The sequence below is a fragment of the Pseudoliparis swirei genome, chromosome 23 (assembly GCF_029220125.1).
Source record: "Pseudoliparis swirei isolate HS2019 ecotype Mariana Trench chromosome 23, NWPU_hadal_v1, whole genome shotgun sequence".
Classification (NCBI taxonomy): Eukaryota; Metazoa; Chordata; class Actinopteri; order Perciformes; family Liparidae; genus Pseudoliparis; species Pseudoliparis swirei.
In genome coordinates this window covers 15,038,890-15,063,192 of record NC_079410.1, presented here as the reverse complement: position 1 = coordinate 15,063,192, position 24,303 = coordinate 15,038,890, and the positions used below count along the sequence as shown (strand labels likewise).

General features: G+C 45.6%; 1 protein-coding gene across 3 annotated transcripts; it reads left to right on the top strand.

Annotated features, from left to right (window-relative positions):
- Positions 1-4,214: 4,214 nt before the first annotated feature.
- On the top strand, positions 4,215-24,098 carry mpp3a (MAGUK p55 scaffold protein 3a). Of its 3 annotated transcripts, XM_056406456.1 has the most exons (18): positions 5,288-5,371; positions 11,460-11,525; positions 11,645-11,763; positions 12,563-12,640; positions 13,055-13,135; positions 13,338-13,475; positions 13,588-13,669; positions 14,769-14,854; positions 15,447-15,521; positions 15,741-15,937; positions 17,362-17,426; positions 18,263-18,286; positions 21,188-21,343; positions 21,511-21,591; positions 21,673-21,766; positions 21,850-21,958; positions 22,184-22,312; positions 22,529-24,098. In XM_056406456.1, the coding sequence occupies exons 2-18, from the start codon at positions 11,489-11,491 to the stop codon at positions 22,706-22,708; spliced, it is 1,731 nt and encodes a 576-aa protein (XP_056262431.1). In that variant the 5' UTR covers positions 5,288-5,371; positions 11,460-11,488; the 3' UTR covers positions 22,709-24,098. The 3 variants fall into 3 exon arrangements, with proteins under 3 accessions (XP_056262430.1, XP_056262431.1, XP_056262432.1); XM_056406457.1 differs by lacking the exon at positions 18,263-18,286; XM_056406455.1 differs by lacking the exons at positions 21,188-21,343; positions 21,511-21,591; positions 21,673-21,766; ... (1 more) ...; positions 22,184-22,312; positions 22,529-24,098 and having other exon boundaries at positions 4,215-5,371; positions 18,263-19,350.
- Positions 24,099-24,303: the final 205 nt, after the last annotated feature.

The following is a 24,303-nucleotide window of genomic DNA, read 5'->3' as shown; positions in this document are numbered from 1 at the left end:
GGTAGCTGGAGGCGGACAACAGAAGGGTTGATGATGGTGTCAATGATGTAGGGGCCAATGAATCTGGGTGCCAGTTTCTTGGATACCCCTTTAAGACGCATGTCTTTGGTGGACAGCCACACGCTCTGACCTGGTTGGTAAACCGGGGCCTTGGACCGGTGACGATCAGCGAAACGCTGGTTCTGGGTAGTGGAACGGAGCAGAGCGGCCCGAGTCTCTCGCCACACCTTCCGGCAGCGACGTAGATATGCTTGGACCGACGGGACCGCCACTTCCTTCTCCTGGAGTGGAAGTAGAGGGGGTTGGAATCCAATGGAGCATTCAAAGGGAGACATCCCGGTGGCTGCGCTGGAGAGGGAGTTGTGCGCATACTCCACCCAGGGTAGAAGTTTGCTCCAAGATGATGGATTCTGGGCTGTGATGCAACGGAGGGCTGCTCCCAAGTCCTGGTTAGCTCTCTCCGTCTGGCCGTTGGTCTGTGGGTGATACCGGAGGACAGACTGACCCCTGCTCCCAGAGCTTGGCAGAACGCCCCAAACCTGAGCGGTGAACTGGGACCCCCGATCCGAGACTATGTCCGTGGGAATTCCATGAAGGCGAAACACGTGTTTAACCATTAGGTCAGCGGTGCCGGAAGCTGTGGGAAGCTTTGGCAGGGCCACGAAATGTACCGCCTTGGAGAACCGGTCAACGATGGTGAGGATGACCGTGTTCCCCTTAGATGGTGGAAGCCCGGTGACAAAGTCCAGGGCGATGTGGGACCATGGACGGCCTGGAATGGGAAGTGGTCGTAGGAGACCAGCAGGAGGTCGATGGGACCCCTTACTCTGAGCGCACACCTTGCAGGCGGATACGAAGGCTTTAGTATCTTTATCCATGGTTGACCACCAGAACTGTCGACGAAGGAAGGATAGAGTGCGTCGAACCCCCGGATGGCAGACGTGGCGGGAAGCATGAGCCCACTGAAGAACTTCGGACCGAACCGAATCCGGGACAAAGAGTCGGTTCTCCGGCATGTTCTCTGGGACTGTCTGATGTTTTTGAGCCTCCTTGACCACGGACTCAATACCCCAGGTGACAGCTCGGACCACTCGGGACTCAGGGATGATGGTGTCAGGGATCTCAGGGGTCTCCACAGGAGTGAAGAGGCGAGAAAGAGCATCAGGCTTCACGTTTCGGGAACCCGGACGGTAGGTCAGGGTGAAGTTGAAACGCCCAAAGAACAATGCCCAGCGAGACTGGCGGGGGGTGAGACGTTTTGCAGATTGTATGTAGGCCAGGTTACGGTGGTCCGTCCATACAATAAATGGCTGTTCAGTACCCTCAAGCCAATGCCTCCACTCCTCCAAGGCCAACTTCACTGCCAGCAACTCACGGTTTCCTATGTCGTAGTTCCGTTCTGCTGATGAAAGTCGACGAGAGTAGAATGCACAAGGGTGGAGTTTTTGGTCTTTGACCGAACGCTGGGACAGCACCGCCCCTACTCCTTCGTCCGACGCATCAACCTCTACCACAAATTGTCTTGTGGAATCCGGGTGGACCAGCACAGGGGCCGAGGTGAAGCGCCTCTTGAGCTCCGTGAAAGCTCTGTCAGCTGCTGGTGTCCAGGAAAACGTGATGGTGGATGAAGTGAGTCTGGTGAGTGGAGCTGCCACTCGACTGTAGTCTCTGATGAACCGACGGTAGAAGTTTGCAAATCCAAGGAAGCGCTGGAGTTGCTTCAGATTTGCAGGTGTTGGCCACTCCTTTACCGCCTGGACCTTCAGAGGATCAGTCTTGACTTGCACTTCTCTGCCTTGACGTAAAGCTTGTTCTCCATGAGTCTCTGGAGAACGAAACGTACATGCTGAATGTGTTCCTCTTTGCTGTTAGAAAAGATGAGAATGTCGTCGAGGTACACGAAAACGAACCGGTTCAGCATGTCCCGGAGGACATCGTTTACCAAGGCTTGGAAGATGGCAGGTGCATTCGTAAGGCCGAAAGGCATGACCCTGTACTCGAAGTGACCCAGGGGAGTGTTGAATGCCGTCTTCCACTCGTCATCCTTACGAATCCGAACTAGGTGGTAGGCATTTCTGAGGTCCAGTTTGGAGAATATGGTGGCCCCATGAAGTGGTTCGAATGCTGAGCTGATGAGAGGTAAGGGATACTTATTCTTGATGGTGATGTTATTCAAGCCCCGGTAATCAATACACGGGCGCAGAGTCTTATCCTTCTTGCTAACAAAGAAGAAGCCAGCTGCGACAGGAGACGAGGAAGGCGTGATGAGTCCGGCAGCTAGGGACTCTCGAATATATTTCTCCATGGCTTCCTTCTCTGGACGGGACAAATTGAACAATCGACTTGAGGGCAACGGGGCTCCTGGAAGGAGATCGATTGCGCAATCGTAGGGACGATGAGGAGGAAGAGAGTGCCCGCTCCTTACTGAACACATCTGCCAGGTCATGGTACTGGGAAGGCACTAAGGACAGATCGGGTGGGGTGGAGATAGGTCTGACCGGCGTGGTCCTGCCAGGTGTTTGGGCGGACTGCAGACAGTGAGAGTGAAAGAACACGCTCCATCCATTGATCATGCCGGTGGTCCAATCGATCTGTGGGTTGTGGCACTCCAGCCAGGGACGTCCTAGAACCAGACGCGTAGTGGGTGTCTTGAGAACATAGAGCTGAACCATCTCCCGATGATTACCGGACAATAGGAGAGTAACAGGAACTGTGCGATGGGTAACACGGGCCAGCAGACCTTCATCTAGTGCGCGGGCTTCTAGAGGGACCTCCAGGACCTCCGTGGGAATGCCTGCTTCTCTCACAAACTCCACATCAATGAAGCTTTCATCGGCTCCGAGTCAATCAGAGTGTTAACGGGCAATACCTGATCCTCCCACAAGATGGAGGCATCAAGCTGCTAACGGGTTGAATGGGCAGTGTGGATCTGGTTGGACTCGCCAGTACGCCCATTGCTACTGACGGGCCAGCTCTTTTGGCCGCTGGGGACACAGTGCGATGACATGCCCAGGAGCTCCACAGTAAAGACACATTCCCATGGAAACTCTGCGCTGTCGTTCTGTTGGAGATATTCTGGTGCGACCCAACTGCATGGGCTCCTCCTCACTGGGTGAAGAAGACCGATTAACGAGCCGTGGAGTGGCTCTAGATTGGGAGTTCTGCTCTGGGGAGAAGCGCTGATGCCGGGGCACATGGGAATTGTAGTCTGTGGGTCTATGTGACTTCTCTCGTCTACGCTCCTGTAGGCGATTGTCTAGTCTGATGGAAAGCTCTATGAGGTTGTCTAGACTAGTAGCCCTGTCCCTGACCGCTAACCCATCCTTCACCTCATCGCTCAATCCCCTACGGAATGCACAGCGTAAGGCGTCATCATTCCATCCACTATTAGAAGCTATAATTCTAAATTCAACTGCGTATTCGGCTACGCTATGACTAGCCTGGGAGAGCGAGAATAATTGGCTGGCAGCATCTATCCCTCGGCTAGGGTGATCAAAAACTCTCCTAAACTCTTCTGTAAAAGCTGAATAGGAACTATTCATCTCCGATCCCCTAGACAGCGTGGACTCCGCCCACGTAAGTGCTCTACCAGACAATAAATTTGTGACATATGCTACTCTTACCTGCTCAGACGCATACATAACTGACTGATGTTGGAAAACAAATGCGCACTGCATAAGAAATGCGCGACAATCTCCTAACCTGCCATCGTAACTCCTAGGGAGAGCTATCCTAGCCTCATGAGGAAATGATGATCGCTGGTTAGGTGGAGAGGGGTGAGATGGGGGAGAAGCGTTGAGCTGGGGTGGAGGCCCAGTGACCTCTCCGGAGGAGGTAGAGGAATCGGGGGGTGAAAGGACTTGGTCTACCTTGCAGGTGAGGTGCTGGACCTGGGTGTTGAGGGTTTGGAGGGCGGTGAGTGTCTCGTGAAGAAGTCTTTCGTGCTGCCCCACGAGCGCTCCTTGGTGGGTGAGGGCCTGCCGGAAACTCTCCGATTCCGCTGGGTCCATAGTTGGCTGGATCGTTCTGTTAGGGTTTGGCACGGAGTGCGAACCCAAGCGCAGAACCAGAGGCAGAGACAGGCGTTGTACAAAAAACCCCTAGAAGGGTGTATTTATTATAGGGATAGATAATTGTCCAAGGGGGATGGGATAGGAGAGGAGTAGTCCGGGGCTGTGGAGGTTGGCGATGGCGTGGCGTGGGTTGGCGTAGACCCGTGGTAGAAGAGCTGATGATCCCACGGAGATCTACAGTACGATCCAGCCATGTGATGGAGGGAGAACCCAGGGTTTTATCCTGAAGAGATGATTAGTGAATGGAAGGCAGGTGTGCTGATGACCAAACGGGGAGCAGGTGTGTGTAGTTGGAATGAAGGGAGCCGGAAACCACGCCCACGCCAGCCAGGAAGGTGAGGAAGTGAAGCAAAAACTAACAGTCAGGCTGGGGCCTGACACAGAAGATTGCTGAGTTTCATGTTGAGTCGTGTTGCTGACCACTTGTCAAAATTAAGTCCAATATTCCTGCTCTTTGTGGCTCTGTTTTGGTCTGTTGATTCAACTGCATTCTCATTTTGGAGAATATAATTTATTGGTGCCAGCTAGGTGTACCCAATCATATATTTAATATGCATATTTTAATCCACATTTGCAAATTATTTATGTTTTACCAAACACATTTAAATGTTTCTTGTAGCAATGAGATACTGTATATCCGATGGAAAACGAGAACAATAGCTGCAGGCGCTTGTTGATTCTGGCCTTATAAACTGCTGCTGTGAGTGATGTTAAATAACCCTCTAGGTTAAAATAGGCTTCATAATTCAAACAAAATTATTTCAATTTTTAAGAATCTCTAATCGTTCATAGATCAGAAACAGGATTTTTTTCTCTAATTATTTTAACAACTTTTCACGTGTTTCTTTCAAATAGTGTAAATACATAGGTTCACATTATTGCGAGAGACATAATAAGAGAGACATAATAACTGGTATAATTCTCAGCGTTCTGTCGCTGAACATCAATTGAGAACCACTACTTTAGGTGGAATTCACAATCTGGTGCAACAGTATAGGCAGAAAAATACTCAAAATCTCAGCTCTTCTATAGCATCCTAAATCCCCTGATGGGGCCAGAGAGAGCATCAGTGATGTACAGGGAGGAGGGGGTTAGGGGAGGGGCTGAGAGAGGGAGAACCAGAGGGAAAGAGGCGGACACTCAGCGGCAGCAGGTTTCTGAGCAACACAGAGGAGGAGGAAGAAGGAGAAGAAGGAGGAGGAGGAGGAGGAATCAGAGCGAGAGAAACAGTGTGGCTGCAGTGAGGAGGGACACAAACACTGAGAGAGAGAGAGGAGGAAATACAGAGAGACCAGAAGGTAAGAAGGCCATATGTTTCTGTTTAATGCCTTTATTTCAAGTGTGAGCACGAGGTGTCTGATGAGCTGCTCTTCTTTTCCCTCCTCCCTCCGTCTGCCAGCCAGCGGCATGCTATATGTGGGGAGATCAGAGTGCTGTAGCACTGCGGATAGATGGAGGAGAGCGAAAGAGGGGAGAGAGAGGGAGGGCTGGCATTATGCTCTACAGACAGGAGGAAGTATGAATAGAAAGAAAGAGAGCAGGTGAAACAAAGGGAAAGAAACATCTGCCGGGGCTTTGCTGTGCAGCGGTGAGTGGGTGGTGCATGGGCATCGGGGGAGGAGGGTGCAGCGTTCGAATAACAGTGCCGGAATGTGACAGCTGTCAACATCTGGAGTGAAACCTCCACGTTGGAGATGATATCAGTTTTTGTTCGACCACACCCTTTGAGATTATGTGATGGTTTTCTTGTTGTATTATAGTGAGGGTCTGGGTCTGGGAAATGCGTGTGTGTGTGTGTATGTGTGTGAACGGCATGTTGGATCCTAGCCAAACATACTTAGTGTTTCCTCCCATTGTTGTCAGGGCAGTGGATTAGCTGTGTGTGTGGTGTTCATTGTCAATGGAGCGAGGAGTCCAGCCAAGACGCTCAATCATGGACTGACTAAGATGTTGTCACTCTTGAACTGTATGTGTGTGTGTGTGTGTGTGTGTGTGTGTGGACACGTATGCAAATATACTGACCAGTGTGTGAATGTGCCTGTGTTGTGTCAGCTGCATGCATGTGAGACGTGCTTTAGTGGTCGCAGTGCTAAATTCTCCTCCTGCTCCTGGCATCAGTCCTCGCCGTTTAGTGGCTGATACAGAAATAACGTCCTCCACCATATTGTAAAAACATGTCGCTCAGACCCTCGTCATCTGGCAACGTGTCATACTCTCTGAACGGCAGCCTGCTTAGAACAGCTTGACCAAGCGTTTGTTGTTTCGCCGTCTCGATGCCAAGGCATTTTCACAGCATTGCAGACGATGCATTTTAATAAAGAGCAAGAGCTATTATGAGAGGGTGTTTCTCATGATCCCTACACCCACACAGGCATCACGATTATCGAGGCAGATGACACATTTTGTGTTGAAACATTTTTTAGATGAATATGTAGTCTGCTGTTTGTTTCTTGTTTCAAAGCAACAGATCACGTTAAATAAAAAGAGCATGCTCATGATCGCCCCCTTCCATAAGTGGTCATTTGAACCCAGTCTCTATAGGTCTCGAAACCTTTTGCCTTATTCTTCAAAATGCTACGTTTTCTATTCAGAGCATTATTATAACTGTAAGCAACTATTAGCTATGGATTGATATATAGGAGTAATGTATCTGAGCAGAGAATCAAGTCACTTCCTCATTTGTTCACATCGTAAGGCCGGCGTGTGCTACCTCGAGCCTGGCTGGCTCATGGCTGGTTAGCATTGCGCTCATATGGCGGCTACAGCTAATAACGCCGCCCCAGCCCACGATGTCATCGCGGAAGCATGACAACGACCCGCCGGTTCCCCTTCAGGTGAACGCCGTTAACTTTGTCAGCTCTGCTGTCGTCGTTTATTGTTTTCATGCTGTTAGCACTGTAGCTGTCAGAAACACACGTGAAATACACTCATCAAAAAACAGCGGACGACTTTATTGTCAGAAAAGGGTTGGGGTGGTGACCCCCAACCACACTAGCCCTGAACAGCTATAGATGTAATACTATGTTTAGATTTACAAATAGTTCATTGTGTTACTATTCTAACTTATTGTATCCCAAGATGATTTACAAAAGCCCCCCAAAGTATTTTTTTATCCACACATTTAAATGTAGATACATTGTGCTAGTAAAGGTTTGAATGAAGAACTTTTGTTGTGCAGTATTGTGTTGTAGGCCGATACCTCTACTTCATAGTACATAGCTCTCCATTTCCCTGAAAGATATTACTGCTTGTAGATTCAGATTTGATTATGTATATATATTTCCTGCAGTAGAAGAACCAACCAGAACTGAAAATTATTACTCCCCAAACTTCCCCGTCAGATATAATTAAGAACCCCTTTAATTACACCACCTGTCATACCCCACATGTGATCATTTTCATTGATTTCAAACTGGATGTTATTTACATCCACATAACATTATTGATTTATTTTTTTAATTAGTTGAGCTATTTCACAATCTTGTCAAATATTCCCTGGCAACAGCCAATGGCATCGTACCTGTGCTTGGACAATGTATCAAACCGTTTTGATAATCACTTTGTCAAACATTCTCTGTTTTGATATCATTCTCTGAATGAAATATCTTTGAAGTTGGACTTTTTCCAAAATGTTCTAACATTAGTTTGCCTATTAGATTCATATTTTTAATTGCACCGATTAATGATCAGAAGAATCATCTGTTGCCATCCTAGAGCCAACACGATACTTTGAGGAAAGAAGAGGAAAACAGAGGCTGCTCTGTAGTATCTCTGAAGCTCTTGCGGCTCAGGTCTTACTGGAGGAGGCTTCAGAGAGGCTTTGGGAGACCTGATGAAACTCTTGGAAGTGGGTTTATCGCCGTGAGGGCCGAATGATGCTCAACTGAACCAGCTGACGTCACAGCACCTCCAGAGCTTATGACTGGAAGGCAGGAGAAACAAGACAAAGAAAAAGATGAATCAGAGACACAACAACTGTGAATAGAAACAGTGTGTAGGAGTAAGTAGGTGTCAATTGGTTGTGTGTTCACGTTCGTTGAATACTGCAAATCCAAACTCATCTGTGTATAAATGAGCAAACGACATGTGGATGACTAACACGAATAACATTCAGTGGTTTACACGTATCTTATTTAACCCAATATAATGTCAATAATGCGAAGGCAGTACTAAACTGCTGGACTTTCTGCATTTGAGCTAAATGTGTCTAGATGAGGGTTATATGACGAAGATATGATCTGATCAGCTGACTTATTCTGACCTAACTGGGGCTCCATCATGTTTTTGTGATCTGCAGCTAAGCTCTTGAACTAGATGTGAAGTGAAAATGACATTTTTTGCTCTGATGCAATGCAAAAAAAGCCTGTCCGAATCTATTTCTGGATCAGTGACGTTTGCATGTTTGTAGTTAGCTTTTTGCAGTGATGTGAGATAGCGGCCGCGTGGTGAAGGCCTGTGTGAGCCAGGAGCATCTGTTCAGAGCTTTAAAGGGGCAGTCAGAGATGGTTGTCGCTAGGCAAGCAGACAGGGACCAGACTGTAGTGGCTGATAGCACGATGGGCACTGTGAGAAAGACAATGATACGATGTGTTTATAGGAATTCATGAATTGGAAGTTTGAAAAAATCAATGCAGATTTTTTTTATTTGAATACTTTAAAGATAAATTAACTTGTACAAGCAGCTCAGAGGATAATGCCATCCTCCCACAATTCCTAACCCACCCTACTGCTGCAGAGGGATGTGTAATGAACCACAAGCTTTTGATTGTTTTATTATTGGAGGAAATAACTGATGATGCAAAGAATGGTGACATTGAAGAGATTATACATCCACGTTAAAGGGAGAATTTCTAGTCATGTTACAAGCCATGAGTTGTTCTCTTAAGTCATCACAAGGTGAGGATCTTTTCAGCCAACCAACAAGATGTCTTAACCCTTTTGACATTTTACTCTGGATAGACAAATGTATTCATACAATTACGAGAGCCTGTGTAGTTCTTCTCAATTGTCTCGAGAACAAAAGGGAAGACGGTCCCCATATCCCTTTACTGGTTTGTGTAAAATGTCCTCATAAATCACCAAAATCTGATTCTTAAATATTCAGTCCATAAGTTATCAGTTATTTGAAGACCTAATTATAAATTACTTTTAAAATGATGTTGCCATGGATTCAGTGAGTTATGTTGTTGGCAATTATTAAACATTTGTTTAAAAATGGGCTCCATTTAAAGTATGCTGTATTAGCAATTAGCAGTTCCTGCAATATTCACATATACATGTGGATGTACAGAAGATTACTATCACTGGATTCATTTTACACTTTATGGACATTTATTTTTTATTATCATGTCTTTACTGTAAGGAGATGCTTTTCTTTTTGTTGATGAAGATGGTTGTTGGTGACATAAAACACCATCAGTAAAAAGTAAATGTCAATATACAGAGTGAAGCACTTTACCAGTGAAACTGTTTTGATATATTCTGTTGTGTTCCTATAAAATAAATATAGTGAAGTTTATGGAGAAAATCCCGGCTGACACACCTACGAATACAGAAACGGTCTCTTCTGCGAGGTTCCCACTGATTCTCCTGACGGAACAAAGAATAGAAGATGTTCAGCCTCCCTTCCCATCTTTTCCTCATCCCTCTATCTGGTTCTTTCATATCCTCTCTGTTCATTATTCATGAGCTCATTGCTGTCTCTGCTGCGGTTAATCATATTCTGTAGCATCCAACAAGGAAACGTTTGAGAAAAAGCTTTAGGGGGAGGGAGAAAATTGCAAACTTGCAATATAGAGACACTAAAATATTATGTGGGGTGCCGTGCTGTGTTCTTCATGAACAAACTCATAGAAATACACAAGCGCAACCGGATGAATTGAAGCTGCAATGTCACGACTTCCTCCCACTTTTCAGTCACTTATCTTGATGGACTATTTGGGATACTCAGTCTTCCACTTCTAACTCCTGTTCCCCCTGTTTGTTGGGTTTGTCTCAATTTCTGATCCCATACCTGCTATTCTTTATCTGCCAATGCAGAGTCTGTATCCCACCTGACTAAATTATCTGCATGTACAACTGCATCACATACAACTGGATATTCTCTTGGTCGAGTATTTGAATTTACTTCCTCCATGTAAGGTGGGTTTACCTCTCTGATATACACCTGTTTCTCTATCTACAGATTTGTCATAATTATTATTGATATAAGCTCAACAGTCTGTGCGAGCTAACACCCCGAGACAAGATGCATCAGCTTGGCATGCCTCCATAAGGTGGCGGAGACAGTCATGTGAACAGCAATGCACCGAATACATCCCTCATAAAGCTTATGTTTATTTTACACATACAAAGCAGACAAGCACGCGACTGCCAGACAGGTTAAGCTTCTTCTCTAAACAGTCTGAATACAATTTCTGTCAATATTTCACCAGACTAAACACACTAATGCTGTATGATAATGTGATGCAGTATGTATACATCATATCTGATCTAAAACAAGCCCATTTTGACTTACCTATTAATTCCACGTATCTTGACACAACCAAAATAAGTCTCACTGATAACCTTGCCCCAAAAGGTCCTCCACATGCGGTTTATTGTTGATGTTTAACACAACTCGTGTGAACATGCTAAAACTCTTTATTGCAGCTTTGTGGTGTTGTTTTGGTTCTGCTGCATTTTCCGGCTGTTTTGTTATCGGATCATAGTGTGATATGATGGAGTCTGTGGTTTATGTTATTGACTTGTGTTTCCCGTGGCAGGAAGTATGGAGAATATTGAGTGGAGTGACAGGGATATTGATCGATAGGGGCTACAATAATCCAGCAGTCTGTGCGGTACTTCAGCCGACTGTAGCAGCGTAGATCTGTCAGCTTATGAATATGAATGTAGAATTAAAGTTATTGTACTGTATGCACTGGACATCAACAAATGTAATTTAGCTCTTTATGGAGAGCATAAATCATTTTCTGAGTATGCAACTATATTGTTTACAATACTGTTTGATGATCTCATTCTCCTGCTCTGCTCCACATTCACTGAACCACACAGGGCCTGTGAGTCTCTGTGTGATTGATAGTACCAGCAGGGCCGGTTTTTCTTACTTGTACGGCTCTATAATGCCAGCCGACTTACAGATACACACCTGCATGTTCACAGATGAGTTAACTGCACTGGGGAAAAATTTATTTATAGGATGAAGCCTACAAGGAGATGATAAATGGCTATAATTACTGCACATGGGTCTCTGGATGCCTTTTCATCTGTTGTACGAGCTCACAGAAACACCATTACTTTTTTTGCTATTTGTGAAAATATCCACTTCGAAACTGAACCTATATCTGTCTGTGATGTTGATTATAATTATCTTTCTCCTCCTCCCAGGTTTCCTCCCTTCCTCACCTCACTGACCCATGAAAGAAGCCATGCCGGTTCTCACAGCTGAAGCGGGTGAGATAAGTGGGCACAGATGCTCAACACATACTGTCCCATACAGCTTGAAGCTTGCTGTGCTCCATCTGCTAATAGTAATATACATACTGGTTTTTCCCCATTCCTCTCCTCCGTAGGGTTACATGAGACGTTGGCCCTGCTGACCTCTCAGCTTCGGCCCGATGCCAATCACAAAGAGGACATGGTCTTCCTCAAAGACGTCTTCAGCGAGCGGAGTTTGGGATATCTCATGAAGGTGAGGTATTGATCACATGATAAGTCTGATTCCACAAGATATTTACATGTAGATGTAATATTTCAGCTATGTGCCACTGAATGTATGTACATGATTTCAGAATGTTTCTTTATTATTTTAGGATAATATGCTGAATGGAACAAAGGAACTTTCTATCAAAGAAGTGTGTTTATGTCCTCTTTGTTTATTTTCTTTCTATTCAGATAGCAGGAATATCTTCAACATAAGAGATGATTTCAGAGATGTTGCCCAAGGAGAATTCAGCTCTTGGTGCAGATCTCAACATTTTTTAAAGGATTGTTTATATTTTCTCATCCAGTCTTTATTTGAATGAATTAAAATAGGAGAGAAAAACAATAATACTTTGCAAGGATTGGGCCATTTTAATAGACACAAAAAAAGTTAAATTAATGAAAGTGCCTATGGTTTAATTCCAGATGTGCTAGGGAGCAGCAGTTTTCTAGATGAGCTGGTCCCTGTTTTGTCTCTTGCATGCGCATCAGGACACATATTCCTGCTAATGGATTCATATTATTCCACTAAACTGTCGATGGCCTGAGGGCACCAAGCCACGCAGCAGTACCCCAGGGATAAAGACTGTTTGCTAGTGAACATGGATGTGAACAATGCACGATTGGTTAGACCTCAGGGATTCCCACAATGCATTTTGATGAGTAACACTGAATCTAAGCTCAACCTTTGTTTGTTTACAAGCAAACTCCAGGAGGCCAATCTAACCTTCAGCTTGTCCTGTCCATTCCCTCTTCTCTAATAAACTGTGTGTGTGTGTGTGTTACAGATTCATGAAAAGCTGAGACAGTATGAGAGACAGAGCCCAGCACCTGTCCTCCACAGTGCCTCTTCTCTGGCAGAGGAAGTAAGTTCATCACCCCCCCCCCACACACACACACTAGTTCATCACCCCCCCCCCCCACACACACACAAGTTCATCACCCGCCCCCCCCCCCCCACACACAACCTAAATTACTTTTCCACTTGGGCACAGCAGTCAATAACAATGAGTTAGCTCCGACAGAGAAGCAATGCAGGTATCAAAAGTGAATTTTAATGTTCTCAAAGTGCTGAATCATCCCGATGCTTTTTTAATGAAACTCCACATCCTGCTGCTCACCAGTTATCAGCGAGGAAACTGCTGAGCTTAGCTGCTCGCTACTTATTTTCTCCTGTGTGCATGTCTGCTGTGGATCCATCTGCAGTAAAATGCAGCTTGCAGTACCGGTGATGTGCTCATGTTCATCCCAGGGCGGGGCTCATGTGTGTTCTGTGACAGGTGGCAGAGGAGCTGCAGAGTGGACCAATGAGCACCGAGGAGAAAGAGCTGCTGCACCTGCTGACGTCACCACACCTCAAGGTAAACACCCGTCTACTTGTTTTGGGCCTTACAATAGTGAGATCATGAGGAGATGACGCACTGGTGTGCATTCATTCGGCCAATTTTCCTGTCCGGCATTATAATATAATTTAATTTGCCTTGAAATTCATCTTTGAAGCTGGTAGACCGTCAGCTCAACATCAGCACTGAATTTCAGCTCGTGTGTTTTCTGTGACACCAGGCCGTCCTCTCGGTGCACGACACCGTGGCGCAGAAGAACTTTGATCCCGTGCTGCCGCCGCTGCCGGATGACTTTGAGGATGAGCTGGACGAAGAGTCGGTAAAGATTGTCAGGCTCGTGAAGAACAAGGAGCCTCTGGTGGGTTGTGAAGGATGCGAGTGAAAGGAAAACTGAATGAAAGAGGAAGAGATTATATGAGACCTCGTGTTCTTCTCTCTTAATGATTTTGTATTGTCTATCCTCACTCCAGGGAGCCACTATCAGGCGGGATGAAGCCACTGGGATGGTGATCGTGGCTCGAATCATGAGAGGAGGTGCAGCCGACCGAAGCGGTACATTGTGCTTCTTCTCCTTTTGTCCCTCTAGGCTTTCTTTAAGCTGTGTCAGACTACTAAACTACAAGTACCTGCAGTTCCCAGCCTTGGGGTGGTACACCGATGAAGGGCACTGAAATTAAAGTCATAATCTGAGCAGAGAAAATCATTTTTTGATTAAACTCCTCCCATTCGGGGCTGTAGCCATCCATTTTTATAAATATTAAGGTTGTGAGTTAAATATTTTTCTTTGCTGAAGAGTTCATATAATAGGAAAGACTCGAGGATGACATGAAACAAAGGTTGCTGTATGGAAGGCAGCCAGGGCTTTGCAGTAATGTAGCACAGCCCTCAGGAAACTGAGCTCCAGGAGGCTCCTGGTTTTTACTGCGGTTTGACGGCATTTGTCTTCTTGCAAGAAGATTGAAGATTGGTGACACTGTTTCACACAGAAGATATGCAGATATGCAACAAATCAAACCGGATACTGTGGTGAGTGATATCAAAGCCACAGTGATAGAGATGCAGCAGCCGCAACAGCAGGAGGGATAGTGCGGTTGTTGCTGAAACCTAAAGCTCACCACAAGCCTCCAGAGACTCAATCACACAATAGATACTCAACGAAGATCCTTTCATGGGCGTTGCCATGGAAATATCATCCCCATGCAGGTGTATGCGTGTGTGTGTGTGTGTGTGTGTGTGTGTCATCATTGGAAACACGCATGCTGGCAAAGTAAACCAATCAGTGTTTGCATCTGTTAATCTTTGAGCTCAGGCTCCGTTTTCTTGTTGCAAGTGATGAAAAAAATGTAGACAGAAGCTGAAGAGAGAGTTCAGAATAAGCCCCAGTTTCTCTTGGTGAATTCATACATTATATGAGTATAATTCTCAATTGTGTCTCTGCTATATGTGCTTCTTGGTCCTAAGGGGAAAGTATTGACCCGGCTGCTATCCGCCTTTTATATAATTGTTGCGGCTGCAGCAGAAAAGATCACATCTGATGATAGACGCGACTCGTATCTGTAGATTTGACAACAATGCTGATGTTAAGATGTGAATCAAATACCCCGAATACCCAGTCTAGACTCTGTCCTTGATGTTTTTGCCCACTCGACAGGTTTGGTCCATGTAGGAGATGAACTCAGGGAGGTCAATGGAGTCTCTGTGATCCAAAAGAGGCCCGATGAGATCAGTCAGCTGCTGGTAAGACACACAGTTCAGCTGCAGATTCGGAGAAATACTCATTAAAAAAAGTCAAAGTGTTTTCTTAAATACTTTCAAACCGCATGGAGAAACTTGCTCCGGCTTTTTTTACCAGAGACGTATTGGAATAGAACATATAATGTTGGGTAAGCAGAAGTTAGGGACCAGCATGAGGTATCCAAATAATAACTTGTTGCACCCAAAAAGAAATCTCTTTAAAGAAATATAACCTAATAAATCAATTACATATTATTTGCTTTGATCCAGTATTTTTAACTGAACTAAATTAAATGTGTTGATTTATGTTTTTTTCTTTGGGATAAGAGTGCGAAAATGCTCTTGCCATGTTTTGCTTCACTGTATTTGCCCCAGACAGAAGCAGTGCTAATTGTAGTGTTTTTTAAACTAGAAACTCTTTAGGATCCAAAGCCTTTAGGGATCACGATAGAGGGGATTCGTCAGCTACAATGTTCTTTCCATCTTTTATTTATTTAGAAACAGGGTACACTGATAGTCCAGTAGAATCAGAAACGAGAGTGTTTGTCTTTAATCTCACTCTCTCCCCTTCTCCCTCTATCCATTTGTGATCTAGTCCCAGTCCCAGGGCTCCATCACTCTCAAGATAATCCCCGCCATTAAAGAAGAGGATCGACTGAAGGACAGCAAGGTGAGATGAAGCGTGAGTGACTGAGCATAAAACGAGGAAAGGAGATAGTGTTAGTCTTATTTTCAGCATTTTTGCTGTTACATTTCAGATGAATTGTTCCTTAAATGATGAAAAAAACACTGATTAAAATGTTTTTTTCTTCTTCAGATAAAAAGTTGTGTCCATGTTTATATGCAATGATACATGTCTAAATATGGAGCTCCTTGTTTTGGACTTCAGGTGTACATGAGAGCCTTGTTTGAATACATCCCGTTGGAAGACAAGGCGACGCCTTGCCAGGAGGCGGGACTTCCCTTCAAGCGGGGAGACATCCTGCAGGTCGTGACCCAAGACGACCACACGTGGTGGCAGGCCAAGCGCGTGGGAGACAGTAATCTGCGGGCTGGACTCATCCCATCCAAACTGTTCCAGGAGAGGTAAGAGCACCCATGGGTGGGCGGTTGTCACATCATGTCTCCCGTAGTGTAAACTGATTAGTGGCAGCACTGCACTAGTCACGCATATTTATTTCATCCAGCTATTTGTAATCTGTCAAATCCACATTCGTGTGTTCCACTTTAAAAGGTCACTGTGATTAGATGGAGCATCAAAGCAGTGTGGAAAAACATAAATGGAAACACAGCCATGAATAGACGCATGCTGATACTGTGAGTGTCATAATCCGTCAGGAGGATGATCTCAGCTGGCTGGGAGATCCCTGATGAACACCGCAGCGTCTGTTAGATTAATAACCACGGTTTAAACACAGAGAAATATGCATGGCACAGCAGTGTCTGACCTCTGGAAAGCTGGCATGCTCTATTTTGTAGGTTTAATTAATGTTTAGTACGATATATCATTTCTGCTGCTGCACTCCGGGTTAAAACAATGAAGAATTAAAAAAGGATCTTTAACTGCATCGCTCCGACTTTATTAACGGCGCCAAAGACACATAATACTACAATGGGCACTCGGTAGAGCGCATACCTTCGCATATCACAAGATTGGGCATTGAATTATGAACATTTTGGCATTAGTTGCATGCCAATTGGATACAAATTGACCGAGCTATGGTAAAAAGAAGATTTTGACCTTTTCATGACCTTGACCTTTGACCCGATCGATCCCAAAATCTAATCAAATGGTCCCCGGATAATAACCAATCATCCCACCAAATTTCATGCGATTCGGTTAAAAATGTTTTTGTTACGCGAATAACACGCATACAAATAAATTAATAAATTAATTAATAAATACACGGCGATCAAAACATAACCTTCCGCATTTTCAATGCGAAGGTAAACAACTCCAGAGCGATGCAACACTTCCTCAGATTGATAGAAAATGACACAAAATGACCACAATGCAGACATAAAATATATTACAAATAGATGGAGATGACACCAAATAGACACAAAAGAAGACAAAACATCCACAAAGAGACATTTAAAGACCTCGCAGAGATGAAAGAAGAAAGGATCACAAATAGATAAAGACAACAACGATGGCACACAACAATATCCCAGAGCCTACGAGAAGACATCGATGGTGTGGAGGTATTTTATAACAAAGAAAAAAGTGAAAGAGACGCGTTGTTTGTAATTGTTTTGTAGTTGTTTTGTGTCTCTCAGCTTGGGTTTCTTCTTATGGAGGAGGGATGGCGGCTCAGTTGGTTCCCGTTGTCTCATGATCTCATAATGTCTCATCTTCAAGGGTTTTATGTCCCTCTCCATGTTTAAATCTTCTGTTCCACCGCTCTGACATGACCTCCTCACCTTTTGCTTACTGTGTATTACTGACTTGATGATTCTCCTCCTGCCTCCATCCTCTCTGGCTCTTTGTTTGCTGCTCCTTTCTCCAGGCGACTGGCCTACAGGATGAAAATGGGAACTCTTCCGAATCCAAAATCCCCTCAAAATCCCATCTGTAAGTTTCTGCTTCCCAGGATTCCTCTGCATCTTCAGCATTATGTCATCATCACAGTTACTTGCAGCATCTCTCCATATCACCTCCTCTTTCACTCCTAATGTAATTGGTCGCTGTCATTATCGGACAATAATATCCCTGCTGGATGTTTTCATTGATATTTATTGACCTTTTTATGCTGGTAATTGGCATTTTCAGAGGCATTAGTATTTCATGTCTGTCCTCTCCATGCCACGATGTAGAAATGTTTTTCAGAAGGGATGAGAGAGATGGAGGGGCACAGAGACGGAGGGAGGGATCACAGATATGAATTAATCTCTTTCATGTCCATCTGGCCAGCGGGCAGCTTAAGTACATGCAGACAGCGTGACAAGCTGCACCCACTGAGCAACACAGCATCAACAACACAATACACTTCCCCCTTCCTCACTTGAGGCCGGAGACGCGGCGCGTAAGCGGCCAGGTGAGTGGATAATGGGAGGGGTGGCACTTCGTGGCGCGACGGCTGCAGGCGATCCGATTATGCCTGAGCCGCGGGGCGAAAACAAAGCTTAGCGGGACGGCAGCGAGCTCTGTTACAGGACGCCACGCAGCGGCAAGCCTGCGGGGACTCTTCGGTGTCGGCCTCCCTCCACGCTCCTCCAACCCTCGGATTAATTCCCCTAAATCCCAGCAGAGGTCCTTTTTTGCCAACACATCTCTTCAAATGTCAAATCCTCATTTCGTCATTCTGTTCAGTGCCATCTACAGCACAATGACCTTAAGCATGACCTCTTTGGCACTACCTCCTCTAATGTTTTACGCTCTCCTCCGTTTCTTCTTGTTGCAAACTCTAGCTGATGAGCCAGGATGTGATAAAGGTGGGTCCGTGTGCAGAAACAAACACGATTCAGAGAGAACACATCCTCAAACAGAGCAAATGTTCATAGAGGCCTCAAAGCCTCAACATGTGTGTGTGTGTATGTGTGTGTGTGTGTGTGTGCTTAATTCCCCCCCTCCTGCTTTTAGTGCACCAGACTATGGTGGAGATTGTTTGCCGAGCGTGTGTGTGCGTTTGCACCAGGTGATGCAGAACAGCGTCCCTAGAGACCGGCCCGGCCATGCAGAGCTTGTTAAAGATAACAATAGCTCCTCTTTTCTTTTGTGTCATCCTCAGGCTCTGTTGTCTTTTGTTCCGTTTCCCCTCGTTATCTTTCAGTCTGCTGCAGCTTCAGCTGCACTTTTCAATGTGGTTTTCTCCTGTTTTTATTCAAATTTGACAGAAATCGGTGTTAGGTCTGATGAAGTAACCGGATCAAGTCAATATAAATCTTGTTCTTTCGTTTTGGAATTGCGGCTTTGTAGTTTTTACCTGAGCTGGGAATCTTTGCGGAGGCGTGTGTGTGTGTGTGTGTGTCTATGTGTGTGTGTGTGGGTCACAGAGACTCTGCTCACAGCCGGCTCCTTACCAGAGGAAGGAGAGCCATCTTTCTCCTCTCTTATCTTCTGCTCTCCTCTCTTCATGAAGCCTTTGTTAGTGTCCGTTACCTCCAACAACGTTTCTTCGATATCTCTGCCCGTCCACCCTCGCCTCTTGCTGTCTGCCTGCCTGCTGCCTGTCTGCCCCGCCCGCCCTCTTTAACGCCCCATGGCCCGCCCCCACCCTGTAACTCTTCCAGCTCCCCTTCCTCCTTGACTCTTCCAGGTCTCTTACCCTGTGCTTACCCCCTCTCTTCCCCGCTTGCCTCCCTACAGAGGACTGTGACTGTGAGAGCTATTTCAATGGACAGTACATAGGTGAGAGGTGTACATCTTTCTCCACCTCCTTCTCCCTATCTGCTTTTTGCCTGCTGCAGCCTGGCTGTGCGCTGGTTCCCCGGATGCTTCTGCGCTTGGGGGTCAACATGACTGCTTGTGTCGGGTTGACTTGCCCATGACCGGGGTGTTGAGGGATAAAAGGAAGGGGCCAAGGGTCCAGAGACGGATGCCAGAGGAGGAAGATGGATGAGGGGAGACGTGTGCAGATGTAGAACAAACATTACAAGTGTTTTGTTTCAAATGTGAATGGAAATAATGAAGACATAAATGTGTAGGAAGTATGGACTCACACTTCTGAAGGTGCCAGGAACAGATCTCCCTCTTCATACAGTAATGAGAGATGACGGTGTCCGATATCACAGTACAAAAGAAAAACAAACATAGAGTCTATGACATCAAAAGCAAGCAATGGTGGATTTAAAGAACTGAAGTTTCACTGGTTTATGAATCAAATTATTTCTCAGGAAGGTTCCTGATATTAACTGTCTTTTGGTGCTATTTGGGGTAAAGTGTTTAATTGGTACACTTCATTTGTACACTTAATGCAATACATTCAAAATAGTTGCTAGCACATGGAGTCTTTTAGTAAGTGCACTGCATGAATATGAATCTGTGAAAATGTCCTTGGGTTGAAATAGAGCTGTTCTTTCAAGATAATTCCTAATTTAGTAAAACATAATAATTAATCCAGGGTACTGTATTGCAAATTATGATGGTACCCGATTTTCTCTTGCCGTAACATGCTTTAAATGAAATTGGGTATAGCCCTTTTATTCTCCTCCCCTTCCACTGGCCTCCCCTCCCTCACTCCTCATGAGCCCATCCTGACTCCCCATTTACTCCCCACACGTCCTGTGAGCTGCTGGAATGATGACGAGCACAAGGAGTGAAAAAAGCTGATCGGCACCTTCTCCCTGTAACACAACATCCATTATTAAGAGTATCTGTGCTTTCCATCATGCACTCTGCTTGGAGCTGTACAACCCTCACCCCCATGCCTCCCCCCCCCCCCCTCCACCTTGCAGTGTTCGGATCCTCGTCAACCTCCCTTGCCTCCGGCCCTGCATCTAACTAATTGCCCCGGCTGTTGTGCTGTGGCCAGTGCATTGCTTCTCTTTCCAAAATGCCCCCCCCCCCCCACGAGGGCCCTGCTGCGTTGGGCGCACTGCACACTCAACCAGGCACGCTCGCTGCTCGCTCACCCTGTGTGGAGGTGTGAGGCTGGGCTGTGTGATTCTCTAACGCCAGTTATAGTCTCTCCTAAGTGTAAAGAAGTGGCGCCCTCCTGTGGCCAGGTGTTTTCCTGGGAATTTTATTCAGGTACAGTGGCCAGCTCATTCCCTCGGGTACACACCACTGAGGGGGGGGGGGGGGGATGCACAGTCCTGGCCATGGGAGACCCTGATTTGCTGTCACTCTCTGCTGATGTGGTGTTTCTCAGGGCCGGGCTGTCCTGTGTGTCCCGCCTCAGCTCTGTAGCCTCTTTCAGAGCAGCATGCCTTGTTTGGACCGTATTGTTGGAAACAACATGTCTGTGTCTTCTTTGGAGCTTTGAGGATCTGTTTGAATCCCTTTGAAACAATTTGCTTAATAAATGGTTTGGTTAAAACAGCTTCACCTGTCAGCTGCATGTGTTTCTATTTTTAGTAGAAGCATGACGTCTAAAGGTTCAGCTAATATCTCACACTATCAAGTATTTACACTTCAGATAAGGGGGAGCTATTTTCATCCCTGCGCACTATTTAAAAAGGCTTTTAATGCATGATTATCAGCGGTTGGTTTTGACTTAAAGCGTTTGCTCACTGCACAGATCTAATAACAGTTTTTTTTTTTAGAGAAGAACAAATATATCCTTATCATGGCAGTGAGATAGTGAACTTATTTTCGTGTCTGGCTCATGTCACCTCACGAAACACCCTTTTCTTTCTGCTCCTTTCCCCCTTGTATCCCCGGCCTCGCTGCAGCGAGTCTACGGAGGAGTTTCCGGCTGAGTCGCAAGGACAGGCAAGGATCCTCCGGAGAGGGTTCTGACCTCGGGGACTCCGACTACCTGACCTATGAAGAGGTCACCCGCTACCAGCAGAGGTCAAATGAAAGGCCCCGGCTGGTTGTTCTGATCGGTGAGACTGAGCCGCTGAAAGACAGACATGTTCTCTGTGATGACGGGGACCCCTTGTGGTTCAAAGCGTGTGTTACAACCTACCGATGCCCCATTTCCTGAAGCTTTTCGATGATGCGCGTGCAGTTAATTATTTTCTTCTCCCTTTAAATACACAATCCCACGAAGGATCTCTCGGAGCACGAATCAACGAACTCAAACAGCGGGTCATTGCTGAAAACGTAAATCGCTTTGCAGTGGCCGTACCACGTGAGTCCCGACGCACACACACTGAGCCAACACAACTCTATAGGCTACATACAAGTAAACTCCTCCTTTGGGTTTTCCCAGATACTACCAGGCCCAAGAAGCCTCAAGAGAAGGAGGGTGTGGAGTACCACTTTGTTACCAAACAGCAATTTGATGCAGATGTTCTGAACAACAAGTATGTTTACACGTGCAGATGCTAGTGTAAACACACACGATTTACTTCCCCGCTCATTTAAAAGTGTTGTCGTCTCCCCACAGGTTCATAGAGCACGGGGAATACAAGGAAAACCAGTACGGCACAAGTATAGAGGCCATCCGCTCTGTACAGGCCAAGAACAAGATGTGCGTGGTGGACGTGCAGCCCGAGGTAGGCGTCACGGCACAACGACGACGATCAAAACGCATCGCACATCCGTATCGTGTTGCGTAACACAGACGCTGCAGGCGGCAGAGTGAGGATGAGGGCAGCCAGTCACATCCCATCTGATCGCCGCGTGGAGTGTCTAACGTATCAGTGTTGAGCCTCTCCCATCACGTCTGATTTGTGGCCTCTGTTTTTGCTCGGTTCTGCGTTCACCCGCCGTCCCTCCAGGCCCTGAAGAGGCTGCGGACAGCGGAGTTCAAGCCGTACGTCATATTTGTCAAACCTCGCGTTCCTGAGAGCAGACGTCGTCGCAGTGCTGCAACTTCTCCAGGAGGGGCGGAGCACGGCCGCGTTACAGTGAGTCCGACTTATTCTCTATACTGTTTAAGGGGGCAATTGATTCAGAATAAGCATAATTAGTCAAGTATGTACATATGCAAGGAATTTGACTTCAGTGTTACGATGCTATTCATTAAAGAATTAAAATTTTTCTTCCATCACTTAATTGCTTTTGAAAGATTTGCTGGTTTTCTGTCTTGCATTCTGTATCCATCATTTTGCTTTCCACGACAGGACGAAGACCTCCAAGAGATGCGTCAGTCTGCGGTTCAGATTGATCAGCAGTACGGACACCTGGTGGACCGGGTCCTAATCAAGGAGGACTCGGCCAGCGCCTGTGCAGAACTTCGAAGTATCTTGGAAAGGCTGGAGCGAGAATCATTCTGGGTTCCTCTCAACTGGGTGCGGACCTAAACTTTCCTCCCTGCATCTTCCAGAAGAACTTCACCACCACCAACAACCCACCCAAATCCTGCCCCAATCCATCACCCCATACCCCCCTTCCTCCCCCTCTTCAGAGCTGGTAAGACAGCCATGAGCTGAGGTCCGCAATGGAAGAGGATGGTGTCGGAGGAACACCTCGTCTTACTGACTTAAGTCATTGGTTTCATTTATTTACTGACTTAAAAACAAGCGTCAGAGGCCAGTTTGTGGTGAAAGGAGTGTATTATATTTCTCACACTGCCACAGCTGCATCGTTCTTGAGAGGTTTGGGATCCCACTCGGAGGATCAGCTTTATTGTGGAGTACCTTTTAGGACCACGTTTGGTTTTAGGTTTACAGTTATATTCAACTCAAATCCAATCTCGGAATGTTTCCTGATAATTCGTACTGCTCATGCATCCTGTACAAATTTAGAACCAATCATCCATTAAGCTGAACAGGAGAAATAGATATGTAAAGTTGAAGTGAATACCATTTTAAACTGTGTTCTTTTTGCTAAATCTAGTTTACAAATACGGACAGAAACTAAACGATATGGAAAGTGAGAATTTTATTTTCGACTAAACTATTTGTTTTTATGAAACGCATGACAACTCATGATTTAATCTCAGATGTACATATTGTAAATGTTAACTCCTCATGTGCCAACGAAAGATCTCGAAGCACTTCAACGCAACCTGTTTACCCTTTATCCCTGGGAACCCACATCTGTTTGTATGTGTAAAAATGCGGCGCACAAAGTACGTGTGGATGGACGTCACAGTGTGTGTTCGATTACAACGACCTGCGACGCTCCTTTAAGTACAGGAATGGGTTTCGTACAGTTTCCTTGCACATATCTGTACTTTTGATTACAGAAGAAGAGGCGGGTACTAGATGTTTTCTTTGATAATAATGGTTTTGCTTTGTTGTTTTCACAAACAGTGATGAGGTGGGAGATATAAAACATTAAATTAGAATTGAAAGAAAATTTTAGAAAATAAGTCGGCAAATCTCGGCTAATATTTTGTGATTGAGTAACATGTTTATTTATTTATCAAGCAAAAATGTCAAACATTCTCTGGTTACCGCTTTTCAATAGCAAAGATTTCTACTTCTGTGTTGGCAAACTGCACATTAATACAGAGACAAGTATTTGCATTTGAGTATCATATCAAGATAGACTTGATACATATAGATAGATAAACGATCACCTCCACACTGACATTTTCTTGTGTGTGGTTAAAATGAAGCGGCTTCCAAATCACTTTCAAACATGCATTTTAAATATGGATCTCTTCTTGTTCTGTATGAAGCCAGGATGTTGAGTGTGTCATGTGACCTGTTCAAAGTGCCATAATAAAAAGCTAGCTGAGTCAAATGTTTGATCTCGGTGTTTGCTTTACAACGTTTGCCCTCCTCCTCGGCAAGCCTGCACGTCAACAACATATTATTGTCTCCATGTCTCATGCTTGTGTTTTTACCCCTCAGCGGTTCCCGGCCTCAGTGCAGTTCATTTAAATGCTTCTAAAACGTGGCTCGGGTACTCTGACTGCGTGTACACAAGCTCTGCACTCGGCACATCT

What these genes read in the sequence shown, in the direction of transcription:
- mpp3a (XM_056406455.1), top strand. Translation starts at nt 11,489, where the DNA reads ATGAAAGAAGCCATGCCGGTTCTCACAGCTGAAGCGG. An exon ending in GGTTCTCACAGCTGAAGCGG is followed by an intron (nt 11,526 to 11,644) that starts GTGAGATAAGTG and finishes TCTCCTCCGTAG; the next exon opens with GGTTACATGAGACGTTGGCC. An exon ending in TCCAAACTGTTCCAGGAGAG is followed by an intron (nt 15,938 to 17,361) that starts GTAAGAGCACCC and finishes TCCTTTCTCCAG; the next exon opens with GCGACTGGCCTACAGGATGA.